The sequence below is a fragment of the Ambystoma mexicanum genome, chromosome 7p (genome assembly GCF_040938575.1).
Source record: "Ambystoma mexicanum isolate Mex_15411 chromosome 7p, UKY_AmexF1_1, whole genome shotgun sequence".
In the NCBI taxonomy this organism is placed as follows: domain Eukaryota; kingdom Metazoa; phylum Chordata; class Amphibia; order Caudata; family Ambystomatidae; genus Ambystoma; species Ambystoma mexicanum.
Genome location: NC_090939.1, coordinates 823723402 through 823742779, shown reverse-complemented (window position 1 = coordinate 823742779; position 19378 = coordinate 823723402). Strand labels below are relative to the sequence as shown.

At 41.3% G+C, this 19378-nt stretch overlaps 1 protein-coding gene across 2 annotated transcripts in view; it reads left to right on the top strand.

Moving 5' to 3' along the window:
- Positions 1–214: 214 nt before the first annotated feature.
- TUBGCP3 (tubulin gamma complex component 3) overlaps positions 215–19378 on the top strand; it is a 1162672-nt gene continuing 1143508 nt past the window's right edge. For both annotated transcript variants that reach the window (XM_069636982.1, XM_069636981.1), the window contains exon 1: positions 215–496. In XM_069636982.1, coding sequence (XP_069493083.1) covers positions 400–496 — 97 coding nt within the window. In that variant the 5' untranslated portion in view covers positions 215–399. The remainder of the gene's footprint in view (positions 497–19378) is intronic.

Below are 19378 nucleotides of genomic sequence, written 5' to 3'. Positions count from 1 at the left end.
GCTGCTATGGACAGACATAAACAAACATTGCACGACGGTTCTCAAGTAAAATGGAACAATGTTCTCAATCTTAACGTCTACAGGAACAAAACAGCAGCCTCCGTAGCCCAGACATTGCACCCCTTCCCAGCGCCTGGCAAAAATACAGCCGGATACTTTCTTCCCCGGAACCAAGAAATCACGCTCGCTGCGCCGTACTGGGCGTGGGGGGAAGTGATGAGAGCGAACCCTGTCAGTTCAGTTGTAAGAGCTTAACAGAGAAAGGGGGAATTGTGGGCCAAACACCGGCATTATTTCGGCGGGGTTTGTTAAAATGGCGGCGCCGTTGCTACGAGTCGTAGGTAACTGCAAAACTGACGCTTAGGGGGTGGGGATCTCGTGGACTGGGGAGAAAGGCGCATGCAGCCCACTTTTGCCGGGATGGCGAACCCGGATCAGCGCTCCCCAAACGTCCTATTGCAGAACCTCTGCTGCTTGATCCTGAACAAGAACGAAGGTAAACTGTCATGTTTGGGCACCGGCAACCGAGCAGTTGTAGGGAGTCTGATTGTGAGCAAGGTGCATTGGATAGAAGAGACTATTAGACACTTGCAAGCGCACTATCACAGGGACACAACACACCGCGCACACACTATCATACCCACAAGCTTAGGCTTGGGACGCATAGAACTCATGCATAGCATCCCTTGATGGGTTGAGCGATTTGCTTTAAACGCATCACAAGAGCCTTTTATAAACATACAACAAACAAGTGTCACGTTATCCAAAGACCGTTGGGCACTCCCACCAAGTTGGAAAGAGACTTGGATGATCAGAGAGATGGGCGTGTTCAAGCCTCCCTTTAGAGATGCTTTGACGCAATGTATTTTAAGAGGGGAGGGGCAAAGAACAAAGTTTAAACGGAGAGTGTTTTTTGCATGGTAGGTTTTAAATTATGGACTGTATGCTCTGAAAAGCAGTAGCTGGCATATGCCCATCCGTTTCGCCGTGCAGAGCGGCTTGTTACCAGGCAACATGTTGTATATTTGGTCAGGGTTAATAAATAAAACATGGCCCACAATTCCAAACAATGGGTGACGACCCATATTGAAAGGTTGGTTTTAGATAACTGATATTGGCCAGTTTACCCCATTATAACCACAGTGCCCTCTTTCTAATTTAATTTTTTAATTCTCATTTATTTTTATAAGTTCGCATTATTTTGCTTGGTGTATGGGATGATTGTGAAGTTTCTGGACACCTTACTGTTTTGGAGGGAGTCTGTCTTAAAATCATTTTATTTTTAAATAGGCAACACAGTGTGCACATATGTCAGAAAACATAGCACTGTATTGTTTTATCAGTCCTTATTTACTGTAAGTGGCGTCGTTTTCAGTTGCACACACTCAAATCGGCCAGTGTATCTTGTTGAGTATGGGTCTACTTGGAATAGTGAATTAACTAAATGCACGAGGAAAGCTACGTTCTTTAGGATGTCTTCCTATTGAACTTTAGACTACACCATTGTGTTTTCCCCCTCCTCGTGTAAGGTTTAGTAAGAAAGTGAGTCATTGGACGTGTGGTGGGAATTATGACTTAGCATACATGCCAACATTCTGTGACCAAAAATCTGTAGGAATCTTAACGTATCAAAACTAGTTATTTGCATAATGATTTCATTGCAGGAAATTGTCACGTGAACTTTATGACATCACAGGAAATGATCTCACTTGATATATGTATGGCCTTGGAGTGATCACAGGAAAGGACTGCCTGGTGTTGTCTATCCCATATTCCCTGACCCATCATGAGAAATACATGAACACAGGGACCAGCTTCTTCCTCACTAATACAGATTTTCATCTTCAAACATATAAATAACAACAATATCATTCTCTATTAACTTTGGATTTTTAGAAGTAGATGGAAACTGGTTAACGTTTTAGATTACGAAATGCGTACTACTTGTTTAGGAATACAACATTTTATAGTTTTTCTTAAAATGAACAACATCTTTGTAAGTAAAGACAAGCAAATAAATAAAGTGATAATACTGTCTGTCAGAAGCTAACCTTTTAAATAGCAAACTGTACTATGGTTTCAATGAGATTTCTTTTGCCGAGGCCTAAGAAAACCATACTCGTCTTTTTAAGAAAGTAGAAGTGACATTAGAAAACCAAAATGTATATTTAAATAAATACGCATCAGAGAATTAGACCAAATGAAATAAAACATGTAATACTTCTTGAGTATTAGAGTAGAGCACATACCTGCCGTAATAAGCGGGAATTCTGAACATGTTGGAAACTGTGGATGAGATGAGGGGATATGAGGAGGGACACAAAGTACAGGCATCAAACTCTGACAATTTAGCACTGGGGAAGCCCTGTGCAAGGTGCGTTAGGGACACGTTAGGGACACACATAAAATATCACTCAGTTTCAGGAGCCTGTGAAAGGTCTTGAACGGCGTCTCAAGGCCTGTGGCAGGAATGGGTAGGCCAGGGTTAAAGAGTATCTCTTGAAATCATTTGTAGGAAAAATTGGGTATTTTATCACTTTGAGCAAAGTTCAAATGCCAACGTATACAGTGGTTTACGCAGAAGTCCTTTGTAAGGTCTAGCGCCATGGTCTTTTATTGCAAGTCCTACACTAATGTTCTAATTTACTGTTAATCTTCATTACTCCTAGTCCAACTCTTCCTTGTCACAGTACTTGTATATCACCTTAAATCTTTGATAGGACCCTTACCCACATTTGTTTTCATAGCCGTAGCCCCTCGCAGCCCAGGATATAAAGCACATGACACGTCCAAAAATCTGCCTGTCTATACTAAAGGAAAAGGCACAATCTCACTACCAGGGAGGGAGAGACTGGTGTCGGTACTGTGACGAGCAAGTGTAGCAATAGAAGTAATGAAGATCATTACATCCACGGCCCTCTTGCTCATCACAGTACTTATTTATTGGAGTGTACCAAAGATCCAAGATCGGACTTGCACATACTTGGACTGAAATAAATGGCCTTCTGTAGTACAGCGGGAGCAGTGGCCATCCGATGGAGAATCCTAAGCAACCCCTCAAGGTAAAAAAAAGGGAGTGTGGAGGGCCTGCTTAATGTAGATCAACTGGGATCATGTCAAAGAGGTGGGCATTAAAGATAGGCATGAATCCAAGCAGCTCAACAAGAATACTTGAGGTAAGCCAAGGGTCCCTCACCTGGAAGACCAACCAAACCCATGGTCTGCCAGAGAATACTAAGTTCCAGGAAAACCAGGGGAGAAGACAGGAAGATTATGGGACATGTCAGGTGCTTTAAACCCCAGGCTGTAGGGGGAGGTGGTATTATGAAAAAGAAAATTGGGAAAGTGTTCCGTTGGAAGTCAGGCAGACCGCCTTCAATAAGTACTGTAACAGGGAAAAGGGACACATAGGTAATGACATTTTATCATTATATGTACTAGGACATTAGAAGCAGAGGTGAATTGACTGCAGGGATTTGTAGGGAGACAGGTCTGTGTGCCACACAAGGGCAAATGGACCTTACAGCCTCTTTAAGGCTTATTCAGATTTCTCATGGTCTAAAATATGTTGACTTGATCCACCAACCTTAGGTATTCTGGCAAACTCTATATTGATATTGATATTTTATTTCTATCGTGCTCGTACTCCAGTGATATATCACTTTTCACTCCTTGGCTCCAGTACCACTAATGGCACACCTGATTTCAACTTATTAAGGGCCTCATTGCGAGTTGGGTTGTAGCCCTTAAATGCAGTGGCAATGCAATTAATGCCGCATTTAAGGGTCCGCCCAATTCGAGTTGGGCGATAAATTAGAGTTTTACTTGCAACAAAAAGCTGGAGGTAAAAATGTCCACTTACCACCTATTTTCAGCCCTTTGTGTGCTGGCACAATTACCGCCAGCGGTATTAGAGTCCCCTCCCAACCCATTGGGACCTATCGACCCAATGGGAAATGGGCAATAACCGCTACTCGTGATCTGGTGCTAATGGCGTTAGACCAAGTAGCGGTAATGCTATTTGGTCTGGCGATATCTTGGCGGTATTACATCCGGGATACCACCAGACTCGTGATGAGGCCCAAACTATTCAAATATGAAAGGGATTTATTCTTGTATCCAGTGAACACCCGGCTAAACTGCAGAATTTCAATTTCTCACAAAAACCAAACACACAGGCAACTTTTGGTTTGCCACAGGGACTATGAGCCCTTGACCAGGCCCAGCTGCAGATGTGTGGGGACCCACTTCAACAAGATGGTTGGGTGCCCCCTTGCTTGGAGTGTAAAACAGTCTGAGGCACCCTTAGGGTGCATACATCAATGACAAGGGAGACAAAGAAATACAGGTGGGGTTAATAGCCACAGATTATTATGAGACGGCCAGGGAGCAGAGAGCTGAAACCCAAAATGCACATTGAAAAGCTATAAATCCTTCTTTGTCGGCAAGTGCCTGCTGTGGAGAGGCTGGTGTTAAAAGACAACAAGGTAATAACATTTCTGTGTACCTCGAGGAAAGTGATGGCCGCAAGGGCTCTTGTAAGGTGAACACTGCAAAGCACACACTTAAAGCTCCAGAACAAAAGTAATATAGAAAGAAATATATTACATGTTATAAGACTGATGACTGACAACATGGAGTAGTTGCTCGAGGGCCCTCCTAAGGCTCCTTTCATCTGAAAGGTTGAAAGGCTCTGACCCTGTCCTTTGACACATCAATTCATAGTTTAAATAATTAACTAAAAGTTTACACAATTTACCTGCCTCAGAGAATGATGGAAAACGTTTGTAGCTGTGTGTTATACAGCAGATACTGTCGCACTGGAAAGTTCAGAAGTAACAGAAAGAGCACCTTGGAGCACTGAACAAACAGTAAATTATCCCACAATGATGAGCTCAGGCACCTGGCTCCGATTGAGGCACGGGATGTGTGTGGCATCAGGCAGAAGCACTAAGCTTGCCTAGACCTCACGTGCCTAGGGCAGAGAGTGTGTCTTTCATGTCAGTCATCTGTGGCCAGGCATCATGTCGACATCCCAAAAATTAATGGGCCATTTAACATGGCCACCTCCCAATGCACATGAATGAATGCTGCTCAGTTGCTTACGCTGGGCTGGCTGGGCCTCAAGCAGCCAGACCGATAGGAGCCATAAATCGATAGGTTTTGTCAACTAAATCTGTAGGTGGTAGGACTGCTTAAAAAGCAGTAGCCCACCACCTAAATTGGTAGGGTTGGCAAGTATGCTTAAGTGGCTGCAGTATGTTCTTGGTGGTAGGTGAAGGGTTTACGGTAGTTGATTCTTAATGGGGATTAATGGGCTGCATTGGGTTGTGGGCACTCTGTCGACCCCAAACAAACCATAGAGAGCTGTGCTAAGTTGACTTGTAAGGCTATGGAATAGAAGTTTTATAAGCTCTTTGACAGTTTTGTCGCTCAGGGGACATCCTACAGTGTTATTGGAATTGAGCAAGCCTCCATGGCAACCTATTGGTCTGTGTGAAGATCTTTTGTGGAATATGTGAGGAGTTATGAGGAGTTTGCAGAGATCTCTGGGTTCCCGGTTTGACTGTATCCCTGGTGACCACATTAAAATGGCCTTGACACACTCCCTTCCAGCAAGCATCAATCAGAGCCACAAGGTTTGTGCTGATGCAGTGCCTGGACGAACAAAAAAAGGGTAGATGGAAGTTTAGCGGCATCACCGTCTGGAATAATAGCTGTACTGCAATACACATTATCTGTTATTTTTGGGCACACTTGCATCAGGGAATGTTATCTTAAATCTGACCAGATAATTATGGAAGCCAGGATTGTCCCCTTCCCAGAACTATGCAGTAGGCATGACCTCCCTAAAGACCTAAAGACATTTTTTGGATAGGTTTAACTGGCACACGTACATTAGAATCCTTCCTTCGCATCTCAGACCATGGTCCTCCAAAGGGCATTCATCCCCACAGTGCTTCAAGGCCATAACAATGGCAGTAGGCGTTATATAAATGCCACATAACATGTCAACTTCAGCGATGGTTACTGCATGGCACAGGGTCGTGTATGTATGTATGTGTGTGTGTGTGTGTGTGTATATATATATATATATATATATATATATATATTATGTATGTAATGAACCCTGTACACAGGTGCAGCGAAGGCGGAAGGCACTCCAGGAAGCAGCTTTGCATGAGAGAATCTCGGCAAAACACTGAGCCAGGAAACCATTAAATGTCAGCCAAAAGGTTATACTTTAATAAATCAAATGTCCAGGACAGAAAAAAACAACACGAAAAACGAAGTGTTTCACGGTAACAAACCGCTTGTTCACGTTAGGGGTGAAGAACGCAGAAAAAGGACTATTTATTCTATCATAGGCTCAATGGTTGTGGTATAGAGAGTCGCGCACACTTCCTTTGAGTCTAATACTCATGTCTGCCATCTTTGATTGGGTTCAACGGCTTAGCCAATCATCATGGCAAAACAAAACAAAACATGCTTATGAGTCGGGCATTATAAAAGGTAGGAAAAAAGATATTACAGATTTAAGATCACTTCATGTAGGGTATCTATTAAAACAAAACCAATGCATTATTTGTAATTCAGTGCTTAGTGCACATAATTTTTTGTTCTGAGATTCATGTGTATTAAAATTATCTATTCAAGTACAAATACCTGGCTTCGTTAGCTGTGCAAAGTATGCAATATACAACAAAATATTGTTAAAGTGCTACGTGCAATTAGCAGCCACAAAGTACAACTCACAGTTGATAAAGTGCAACGTGCGTTTAGCAGCCTCGCAACATTATTCTCTATATTAGAATAAAATAAAGTGCTTGGTGCATAAAAATACTGTACTTTGAAAATACACACGAATCATTGGTTACTACATGGGTTAAAAATACTGAACAACCATTAAATCAATTGCCTAAGGTTAGTAAAAACCTCAGTCACAAAACGGACCACAAATAATATTGCTGACCCAAGAAGTGTTACAACCAAAGATGGAGAAAAACAAAAAGGAAAAAATGTGCATGCAACTACTAGTTCACCATTGTTCATTAATATATCAACAAAAAATACGTTGCTCACCCTGACAGGAGAAAGAAATTAAAAAAGTAATAGAAAGAAGCAGAAAAGGAAGGTCTAAAGTGCATTCAATCCTCCATTTAGAGAAAAAATATATTGATTTTAAAGGACCTTCTAACCTTAATGCTTGTGAGTAACATATCTCCTGAGAATGCTGCAAACAAACTACTAATACAACAAAAAGCATTTGGATTTACGTAGGCACGAGGCTAATAATACAATTGATAGTGAAAAAAGTCTTAAAAGCACATGTTATTGAAAGGGCAGGAACTTAAAAGATCACGCTGGAAACTAGGATCTTCTTAAAAAGTCCATGAGTTAAATTGCTTAAGGTGCTGCTTGGAGAAGTTGGGTACCTAGGAATGTGTATAGTTCTTCATCTAGGTTGTGGCCCTGTGGTATCTTGGTCTCATAGTCTAAAATGTATCTATTTTTCATTTGTCTCAAGAGGAGTTCCCGATTGCCACCCCTTGCTGTCTTTTGGATGGTATGTATACCAAAGTACCCAAAACCTTCGAGTTTCCCTCCGTGCTTTTCTTGGAAATGTAGGGCCAAACGGTATGTTGGATCGACATTTTTGATTGCTCTTATATGTTGTAAAATTCTAAGTTTTAGCTTGCCGATCGTACTCCCGACATACCACTTATTGCAGGGGCAGGTAAGGACATACACAACATACTCTGTTTCACATGTAATCCTAGATTTTATGATCACATTATTATTTAATACTGGATGTTGGTAGTTTTTGATATTTTTTGCAAACTTGCAAGCCTTACACTTTGAGCACTTATGAAAGCCTTCTGGACTAGCACTTAGCCAGCTTGGCTCCGCTGATGTAGTTCTGGGACTCATGTAGCTTGATACTAGGCTATCTCTCAGAGAGGTGGAACGTCTGTAGGTGATGTTAATATTGGCCCCCAAGGTCCGCCCCAGATGCTCATCTTGCTTAAGTACATGCCAATGTTTGTGTATTATATGGCGAATGTGAATGTGTAGCAGCCATGTAGTTATGGTTAAGTTGCTAAACCCATAGGAAGAGCACTTTTTGGGTGGCTTATAACTTTGCTCCCCCTGGACGAATCCTCACCAAACATTGCAAAAAAAGTATATGACCCACTCTGAATTGCTTTGCAAAGTTTGGTGAGGTTTGGTTCAGTGGGGGCAAAGTTACAAGGGGTGGTCCCAAAATGTATTTTGTCCCCATAGGTTGAATGGAGAAAAAACTGTCTGTTGCGCCTACAGCCCAAACCGCTGGATGGAATTTCACCAAATTTGTGGCAGGAGCGGCGGCTTGGTCCCGAAAGCGTGCTTTTGTAAATTTGGTGAAAATCCGTCCAGTAGTTTTTAAAAAAACGACCACAAAGTAGGTCTAAAAAGATAGTGATATCTATGTCCGCTCCGCGGACACACTTCCCTGTTCCCTCCGCGGACAGGACACAGATTGGATAACCGGCATGCGTCATGTCCGGAGACGCGCAACATGTTCTCTGATTGGCTGGGTTGAGGCGTGAGGTGCATGCATTGTTTTGATGCGCCCGCCATATTGGATCCGCGGACAGCGCTGTGTGGAAGAGAGCATAAATCCAATTTTGGGGAGTGTGTTCGTGTGTATGAGGGCATGGAGAGTGTGGGGGAGTAAGGGATGGGTCAAATGCTGTATTTGTTTAGGTGGGAGAAGGTCGTGCTGTGTTTGCGGTGTCCGCGGACATAATAAACACTGGGCGCACTAGTGGCTATTTTAGTTTAGTATGACGTTGGTTTTGGGTCATTAGAAGAGCATTGGTTGAACAGGGTATTTATTGAAGAGTTTCTACATTGGTTGTAATTATTTTTTAGAATGTTAATTGAAGTGGGTAGGTTTTGAGGTGGATGTATTATGTTTTTGGGTTGTGGTTATTTGGTAGGTGTTTGTTTCTATGGGTGTGTATGCTCCGGTGGTTTTGGCCAGAGTCTAGAGTCTTGGGTGCATGACCGAAGTGCCGTAGGCCTATGGCCATGCACTCAAGAATCTAGGCCCTGGCTACAACCACTGCAGCATAACACACCCATGTTACCAAATATTTTGACTGTGGTATGTGGGCTGCTTAGGTGATATGTTTTTAAAATTATGTGTACTGATTGGTAGTAGTGTAATAGTGTTATAGGACAGTGAGATGATGTGTCTTAGTTTGTTGGATTGTGTTCCGAATGTTGGTATTGAAGACTAGGCATTTTGGGTTGTATTTATTGGTGAGGTGTTCGTTTGCATGGCTGTGTTATGTTATGGTGGTGGTGAGTTTAATTATTATATACTTAATGTTTCTTTTGGTGAGGCTGTATGAAGAGTTTTGGCCAGGCCATGCAGTCAAGATTGTAGTGTTTGGCAACAAGCGCTGCAGCATAAGATGCCCATGGAAGCAAACATTTTGGATTGTGGTGTATGGTCAGGTGTTTGCTTGAATGGGTGTGTTATGCTGTGGTATTTGTGAGTCCAATCATTATATATTTACTGTTTGACTTTTTGTGGTTGTATGCAGTTTTTTTCATGCAAATTACCAAGAGGGGTCCTGGGAGTCCCTCTGCTAGACATTAGTCCTGGTTATGAGAGACTTACCCAGAGTCTTCAACGAGAGACTCACTCAGAGTCTTCATCTCACTATCTTCCACAGAGAAGAAATATCCCAAACATATCAGTCTTTGTCCTGCCCTGGGGCACCATCCCAGGACACCCCTTGTTTTTTGCATATTTAAGTAACTTTGGGTCTCCCCTCTACCCCCCCCCCCCAAGTTACTAGGGGAATCCAGAAGTGGACCCCTTGGTCACTATACATAGAGAGGTACAGCTCCACCCTACTAATGAGGTCCAACCAGACCGAAACATGTGTCTGGGGTTGCTGTTGGGACTCTTGTTCAGAGTACAATTGCCTAGTTTTTCGGTGCTGGACTGCCCCTGGGCAAGGCAAAGACTGATATGATTGGGATATTTCTCCTCTGTGAAAGATAGTGAGCTAAAGAATCTGGGTAAGGCTCTCTCAACCCAGACTAATGTCTGGCAGAGGGACTCCCAGGATCCCCCTTGTTTTTTGCACATTTATGTAACAGGAGCAGTGGAGGTTTACAAGTTCTTGGCCCTATTCTCCAGGTGACGTAGGTTAATACATCCGCCCCTGTAACTGCCTCCAGCTTTAGTGTGAATACCCAAGTTCGGGTGGTTTAGGTGATCCCCTTTGTACTTCCCCCAGTTCCAGCAGTCGCTAGGTTGTGCGGCCCAACCCTTTTCATCACCCCACTTTTAGTTTCTAACGTTGGTTAGGGGACTATGTCACACTGCCTATTAGTGACCCTGGTCTGGCTCAGGGATGGTCTGTCAGTAGTCTAGCTTCATCGAACTTTGAGAATGCCAGTGCTGTATATTTGTATGTATTAAGTTAAATCATTTGACCCACATTTTCTCTTTTTTTGGACTTGGAGATAGTTTACAAGTAGTCTGTGTTATGAATCTGAGGATGTCTTCACTCATTTCCCAGGGAAGGCTTCTCCCCATGTGGCCAGGGGACAGCAGCCGCTACCTGATCCTGACCCTGGGGGCGACTATATGAGGGAGGATTGTATGGGGAGGAGGAGACCCTCAAAGGGGGAAGTTGACATCAGCAGGTGAGACATGGTATCCCCCATTCCCTTTTTGGGGATGCTCCTCCTGTTCCTCATGCCTTGATGGCATATTGTGCTGAATCCTTCCACCAGCTACGATACTGACAGGTGACACAGTTCACTGTTCTGTACTTAGCATACCAAGAACTGCCTATAATGTCCATACATGTAGAAATACTGGCACAGGGAGGCTGAATGGAGCAGTGACAAGGCATAAAATAAGCAGTGTCGCATAGCAATTTGCTATGCAATTCTGTAGGTTTGCTAATCGAATGAACACTTGTGTAGCAAAGTTAACTATTTAAGTTTCCCTCTTCAATGAAAGCACAACTTGCCCTGTAGTCCTCTCTTGCCCTCGGTGCTCTCTTGACCCTCTCTTCACTGTTCACTTCATGTCCTAATGGAGGGAAAGTGAAGCAGTAGTCATCTCCTCCACTCTAAGTGCCAGTGTAGGATTCCTAGGCAAGAATTTCATTTTCAAATAAGTGCAAACCAGAGGTAATTGGGATGAGACTTTTATTAAGCTTACTATATCATGTCTGGCAAAGACCAGTATGTGTCAACTTAATATCTTTTTAAAAAGTCATGCAATTCCTTTCCTAAAATATACGTTTACATAATGCAATGTTTTACAGTATCAATACTATAATCATGCATTATCTCCATGCTTTAGAGTAAAGTTTACATAATGCAATGTTTTACAGTATCAATACTATAATCATGCATTATCTCCATGCTTTAGAGTAAAGTTTAGGTTAGTGTATCTGAATTTCATAGTGCCAACTATTTCATTTTGTTGGGGAAGATGCATCATGTTGACTTTTTTGAACTTTTGAAAATGTACATGATCACATGATGAAATCCTTGTGATGGCAAACCTAGTTATGTAACCTGCAGGTTGCATACATCTTGTAACTGGTACTCGACACATAACCAAACCCATTGAAACACTTGTGTATAGGCACGCTATACATAAAATATTATATATCATATCATACTCCTTGAGATCCTATTATCACCCTGTTTTATACCAGGGACCCTAAAAGTGAGATGAACACAAAGTACAATATTTTACCTAGTTTGACCAGTTCTCTGCCTGCTACGCAATCCACTCTTAGTCTTTCTTTCCTCTTACATAATGAATACACACAGCAAACTAAAGGATTACGCCAAGTAGTGATCAATATTTCCATCCAGTTTGTACATCCACAGATCTACTCTTTTCAGAGCCCTTTTATGTTTGTTTGTATTATTTATAATGCGCACATACCCTAGGGTAACAGGGCGCAGCAGTTACATGAATATGCGAAGCTTAGTTACACAGCATTAATATTTACATACAGGTATTAAATGCAAAAGGTATATACAGAATAGATCATAATTATAGACAGGGTACAGTAATATATCTTGCTTACACAATAGCAGAGTTTTTCAGTCACGACTACATTTTATTATATATATTTGTGCCCATTCATGCAGCTAACCTTTTACATTTCACAGACACTCGCCTATGGCTCGCAAAGACTTTTCGCCCACTCGCACAGTTGTGTAGATTTTTATGAAGGGCGAGTAGCATTAACAAGAGATGTTTGAAACTTTAACATTTACTTTGTTTGTAATAAATGTCAAATACAAGTTTCAGTGTGCATGGCTGGCCTCTTGGTGGCAGCAGTGTGCCAAACATTAAGTGGGTTTGTAGTGACATGCACCATTTTACAGAAATCGCTTTTTAAATTTGTTGTCCTCCATTGCTATGGGTCAAGTGCATTTCTCTTAGGTTTAATAGGTAAACTAAGTTACCTGACTTGCAAGTCTAGCTGAAGTTTAAAGAATTTGCCAGGCCTGACTTCTCTCACTAATGTCTTATTTCAGCAGTACGCAAAACAGCTGTATTGCTCATTTCATGTTTTGGTAATTGGTCTGTTTGCTAATCAAAACAATTTTGATTAGCAAACTCTGCTAATCAATTTTTGAAAACGACTTTATGCCTTGCAATTAATGTTGTAAAGGATCTGCAACTATCGAAATGCGTGAGCATTTCTGGCAGTACGCTCTGTGTTCCTATGAAGACTTAAGCTTCTGAAAAGTAATTTACAAATTAATCGGTACCGTTGGGACCGTTTTTTGGAATCGGGGTCCAGCAATGGATGGACTCTTTTAGCGTGGTCTATAGAATGGCGAAACACCCAGAAATTTGTTTGGGGTCTCTGATGCTATTTACAAGCGTGATGTGCACTCTAAGTACTTGATATTTTCAAGCACTATGCAACCAATGTGAAGAAGTAAGTTGCAGAAGACTTTATAATCATTTAAAGGTGTTTAGATACTCCCTCCTATGTGAAGTTTTGTTTAGCCCTTGAATCATTGATGTTGAAGGAATCCACTTCTCCAACAAAATCTCCCCTGATGAATGTTCCGTCATTGAAGACTTGGTGAACAGTTGGGATTTCATTCTCAGAAACAATTAAGGAAAAAAATGTGTATTATATGTATGGTCTGAGTTCATATGTTGTAATGTGTTGTATGTGATGTATTTATGATTGACACAGTTGATTTCCTTCAATTGGAAGTTGGTCAAGGGTTGGATATATGTGTGTACTACTTTTTAGAAAAAGATGTTTAAAAATTGTTTTACAAAAAGAATAATGTTTTTTAAGAGAATTATTTTGAATAAATTAATTTATATTTTGATACTACAAGGAGGTTGTGCAGGATATCCATTTTTTCAGGTGTTTCTGTATCTTATGAATTTACCTCTATTTTTTGGCCAATGAGACATTGATGTTGTAATAAAAGTACACCTTTCTCCTTTGTGTATCCAAAGTATTTAGGTCTACCCCCGACCGTGGAGTAGGGTTCTCTGAATAAGAGGGGGACGTTGTTGTTTGTCCTGTTTTATACATATGTAAAGGAAGTAAATCTACCTTGACTCTACACTAACCTTGAGCAAACAAGTAAATACCATGGCGTCATCTACAGCCTATCCGTGCAAGCTAATTAGGGCCTGCAGGCCATCCTCTCCAAATCAAGCTGTATCATCCTACCTAACGCCCTTATACTCTCGAAATTGGATTACTGCAATGCCCTCTACCTGGGTGCAAGTAAGCACATTCTCGACAAAATTAAATTCCTACAGAATAATGCTCTTAGAACTGCTCTAAATATTCCAAATAGAGAGCATATATCTGAGCTAAGGAGGGAAAACCGTTGGTTGAAGATAAACGACAGAATTCTGCTTAACACTGTTTCTCTCACCTTCAAGTGCCTCAACAAAGCTGAACCTCCCTACCTAACGGAGAGAATAGTCAGCAAATCCTCCAGTCGCCCATCTAGAAGTGCCAACTCCTTCTGCCTTAACATACCAAGATTTAAGCTAAACAAATCGGGAGGTAGCAGTTTCCCTGTCAAAGCAGCACTGACTTGGAACGCACTCCCACTTTTGCTTAAAGTTGAGCAATCCTACTTCAGCTTCAGATGCAAGATATTGAACTGGTTGAGAACCAATGATATTTGACTTTATGCATCCTACTTCGCATATAATACTATGCTATAGAACTAACACTTGCTGATAACCACTTCCGTATACCGACCTGTACGCATCACTATTGTATGTATCTCTCACCACCTCGTCTATATGTATCATTCACTATGTTACAGTGTTGTCCTGATCTGTACAATAGTATGCACACTGTAACCTAAGCCTAAAGTAATCTTGTACTCATTGCGCCCAGTTACCTTCAGGTTTGGTGCGCCTTACAAATGAATGAATAAACAAACAATTCCGCCAGAATTGGCTTTGGTAAAGGTCATATTTTATTTTGGTGATAAACAGCATTAAATGGTAAACATATAGTTGTCTAGCAATTGGGTTTTCCAGCAACAATTTATGGCACATCTAGGTCGGCCGAGCAGATGGTGTTTTCTATAAAGAAGCAATGTCAGTTCTTCAGTTTCATACAATGTCTGACAGCCAATTAGTTTTGGCTCCATTGAAGACTTCTATCTGTACCCGCAGCAGGCTATTGGTATAGAAATATGAGGGTATGGTAACCTAAGGGCCTTGGGTTGAACTGAAAATATGTAGGTCTCCCAACAGCTTACAACTTGGCTTGCAAATTGAATGTGAGAAGAACCTATCCTGTTTGGCGCTAAAACCTATTTTACATTGGTTCTCACTATGGCGGTGTTCTGAGTCGGACTCTTAGTCTTTTACTTACTGACTAATAGTTCATACTTGTATGTCGCGTCTGTGGTTCTTTTATATTACAGCTAGAGGTAGAAGCATTACCAAATAATCCTTTAGGAATTTTGTGCAAGGCCGAATGATTCATGAATTGTTGAAACCACATGTTGCTCCGAATTGCCTCTGTTAAAACTACTCCAGGCATATGCGCATAATTTTATCAAGCAAGACCTAAACGGCTCTGTGTTTTTATAAATACAATTTCGTTTAGAAACTCTACCAGCTTTAGCTGTTATTGGAAGATTGAAAAACTTGATACAGCTGCTGACTTTCTATGTACTGGTTTTATATCCTGCTAAAATATTTTTTGTAATGCACACTTTACTCCTACTTTAAAAAATGATTTAGAGAATCGAAAATTACTCGAGTTTCATTCCCCCAAAACTTTTCCATGATTTTGAAATAAGCACATACTTCAAATAATCACCTTGACATTTTAGGTTTTAATGTATGTATGTATGTGTATATATATATATATATATATATATATATATACAATGTCAGAGGAAAAACAATATAAAGAAAGGAAAGGTAAAATGAAACCATTACACTGCCAAAAATAAATATACATTATTTAACATTGCAAGTGTTTTACCATTACATAATTGTTTTATTTGATACAGTGTCCAAACATTGGGTAATGTATTGAAACTTCTACAAATCATTTGAATCTGGAAGTTAATCTCTCAACAAGTTCAAGTTTTGGAGGACAAGGCTTTTTTGCAATGTTGTGTGGCATAGTCCGGGCTCTGGAAACAAACTCTGGAGCCCTTCCATGCGTATTCATAGCGAGAACAGTCCATGTCAGATCTTTCACTAATTTAAAATCCATTTCCTCGAATATTGGCCTAGCCACCCACTGTTGCTTTGTTTTGTAAACACCAAGTGGCCATCCCGAATGTTCCTGCAGTTCTTGCTTGTTCCCTCCCAATGTTAACATTGCGCATAGCTACAGCCAGTCTTGTTCTGGACTCCATACCGTATATGCCAAAATGCAACCTTTTCGCCTGTACTTTAGGCACATATTATGGAATGCCTCTAATCTCCAGTTTGGCAGAATCCGGTGTGTCCCTTCAGGTCTCCTGAAAGCGTTTTGTTGTACACAATATTCTCCAGTGCTGCTTGAGGGGAACCTGACACCAACCACTTCTTACGCTGCTGCTCCTCAGTCAAAGGTCCATGTCCACATTTGTGGAAACGTTTTTTTTTTGTTATTTTTTTTTTCTTTTCTCCAAGAGTGTATGTTGGAACAGTGGTGTATCAATGAACACCGCTTTTCATGTAGAATTTCTACAGATCCATTACAAGTTTTTGAGCTCCACCTAAGATGGTTGCTGATAGACTTGAGACCACTTTAAAATATTTCCAGAAACTTTTTAACCAGCAGCTGTAATTGTTTTAGAAATTGATTTTGCAAAGTGCCATACATCAAATTGGTGCTGTATGTGCCAAATTGGTGCACCCCCTCACCTCTTGTTAATCTCTGGCTCTACCAGAAATGTCATCGGACCTAGTATGGTAGTCGCCTGTCAGTTTCCAATTTCTTTCCTACACAATCTGAAATGTCGTCAGGCCGAGTATATAGTTAATTTCACATTCTTGTTGTTCATGGCCTGTATGTCATTGTATTTTCCATTGTTCCATCCCTTGCCGTGAATCGCTTTGAAACTTGTATAGGCGCTATATAAATAAACTATCCATATCATATCCTGTGTGGGAACTGCTGTTGCATAACCTTTGCTATTTCAACATGCCTGTCAGTGGCTATCAGGTCTATTTGCATTCTGCTGGATTCCAGAAGTTCGATTTCATTTAATGAAACCATCCATGGCAATAAACAATGTACATTCAGACATCTGCACGATGATTGAACTCACTATTTTTTTACTTTCCATATCTTGAAAGTGGTAAGTGCAGTATTTAGCGGAAAATCTGGACTGTCACACTGTCCGTCGCCAGCAAGCATGACCCTTTTGCCAGAGAGTGTACTGTCAATTGATATCTGTTTGTTTCCAGGCCTGGCTAATAGCGGGGGGCAAGACCTCCTTCTGATATTTGTAGTACTGTGTTTTAGCAAGGAACTGAAGTTCCACAAATTGACAAAATCTTGAAACTTTACTGAACAGTGATCCACTGAACAGCAAAGCTGATAAACACGTTTCCAGAAGGCACATTTCCAAGCATGGGTGGTGCTGACCATGAAAATCTATTATGGTGGTGGACACAGCTGGCCTGGATTTCATGTTGGTTTCTTTTGACTACACAAGTAAAATTCACCATTCGGGACCCACATATCCCCCTATGTAACTTATGATCACATTTAATCATTTGTATAATCTCTAGCAGGCAGCAGTCGAATAGAAAATATATTTTTTCTCCTTTAAAACCCAATCGTCCTGCAGTACTATGGTTTGCGATACGATGGTGGTGTACAACTACTGAAGTCGAACTCCTGAGCAGATTTGTTAATGAATTGCGAAGATGCTTCAGTTATATTGGGCTGTGATATTTCCGCATGAATTGGAGTAACAGAGATAATTGTTTTGTCGGTGGACATTTTTAGAGGGCATAGATTTTGTCATCGGGTCTGCAAACAATTCTGATCAAATCTTCTCTGTCGTCATCTAGGCAACGTTTTACAGTGTATCAGTGGTCCGTCGGTACTTTCCATGGCTCACTGGTGACATTATATTCATATTCTGGCCACTGGACATCTGCATCACGACTGTGAATCTTGACTGGACCATGGTGTGCCTCCAAAAAGTAGTTGCTCCATAGTGACATCCGTTTCGCAAGCAACATAATTAGGTTCTGTTGTTGTCTGAGTCTTTATGCTCCTCTTCCTCTTGGGCTTCAAACAGATTGAAATAAAAGCACGCTCATAGAATATACGACTTATCAACTAAAAACTTAATATCAGCAAAATATCTGCTTAAAAACTTCTCCTAAACAAACTGGTTTCTTCTTTACCCTTGTGTTCTTTATTTGCTTTGTAACAGTGGACTTCGATGTGCCGACCAAAAGATCAAGCTTTTTTACAATGTATAAATCCAGCAAATTTCTTTACGACTCATATGTACATAGCTACAAATAGAACCTACATTACGTACGTTAAACATTGCAATATATTAAAAATGGCAATCGGATGTGTGGATAAATGATATTACAGATTGTTATGCATACCTTTTGTCTGTGTCTCTTGAATTTCAACTGCTTCAGTGGTACATTCCTTGAACAAAAACAATTGTCAAGCACATTTAATTGTACTATCTTTAATCTCACAAAGTACTTCTCAACAAGGTTGTTTTAAATAATTGTCGACTGGAAATGATAAGGTTAGTGGTTGTAAAACAATTTGAAAATTCTTAGCAAGATAATGTCTAACACTTGCAACATGTGCGTGTGTATGTATGTATATATATATATATATATATATATATATGTGTGTGTATGTATGTATATATATATATAATTTCGGAGGCTTGTGGAATCTGCTTAGATCACATGCTGTGCATAGGCTGACATCTAGTGGAAGCTGCGGAGTATTGGTTTGTTTTTCGAAACTCGAAAATGGGCGTCGACACAGGGCGTGACAGTAATACTATGTCTAGTGTGACGTCCACTGTACCCATGATCCCTCACGCGTGTAGGACCCTCAGATTGTTTTTTTCCGCCATACTTGTCGTTAGGAACCTGCAGAGTTCCCTGGCTTTAGCCATAATTTTGCAAAAATAATATATATTTCCCGTTTTCTTCATTACCCACGTCGAGTTCATCGGAACCCGAAGCTTGACGCCGGACCAGAGAAGAAAATTACCGTCGAAAGCAACAGACTTTGGGCCTCGGAAGGCCTCTGGCCTCAGCCCTGTATAAGCAGGGAAAGTGGGGGGTGGCACATACTCTTCACTCACATATAATTACATATATATATATATATATATATATATTCCTACACACTAGCACGCTGCCACATGGTGGGTATGGAGGGTACCCCTTTCCAATTTTGCCCCAAGTGCAACCGCAAGTACCCTTGGGTTGACAGACACACCACCTGTAACCTCTGCTTACTGAGGGACCACCCCAAGGCGAATTGCAGAGCGTGTAGCCGGTTCAAGGCTAAGACTCTAAAGGACCGTTCGATCAAACGTTGGGCCCACCAAGCCAGGCAACGAGAGGCCATGGAAGCGGAGGGCGCCTTCAGTGATGGCAGTGACACTGTACTTTCGGACGGCGAGTGCAACGTGGCATCGAAAGACAGCCAAGCGCAAGTCCCTGACCTCGGAAGGGTGTCCAGCAGGGCAGCTATGGGGAAAACACCCGGCGACACTAGCGCCACCTACACCACTTCCACTAAACACTCGAAGTCCATCCAAGACTCGATGCGCACATCGAGTTCTCGGAAAGAGGCACATAGAGAACGGTCCA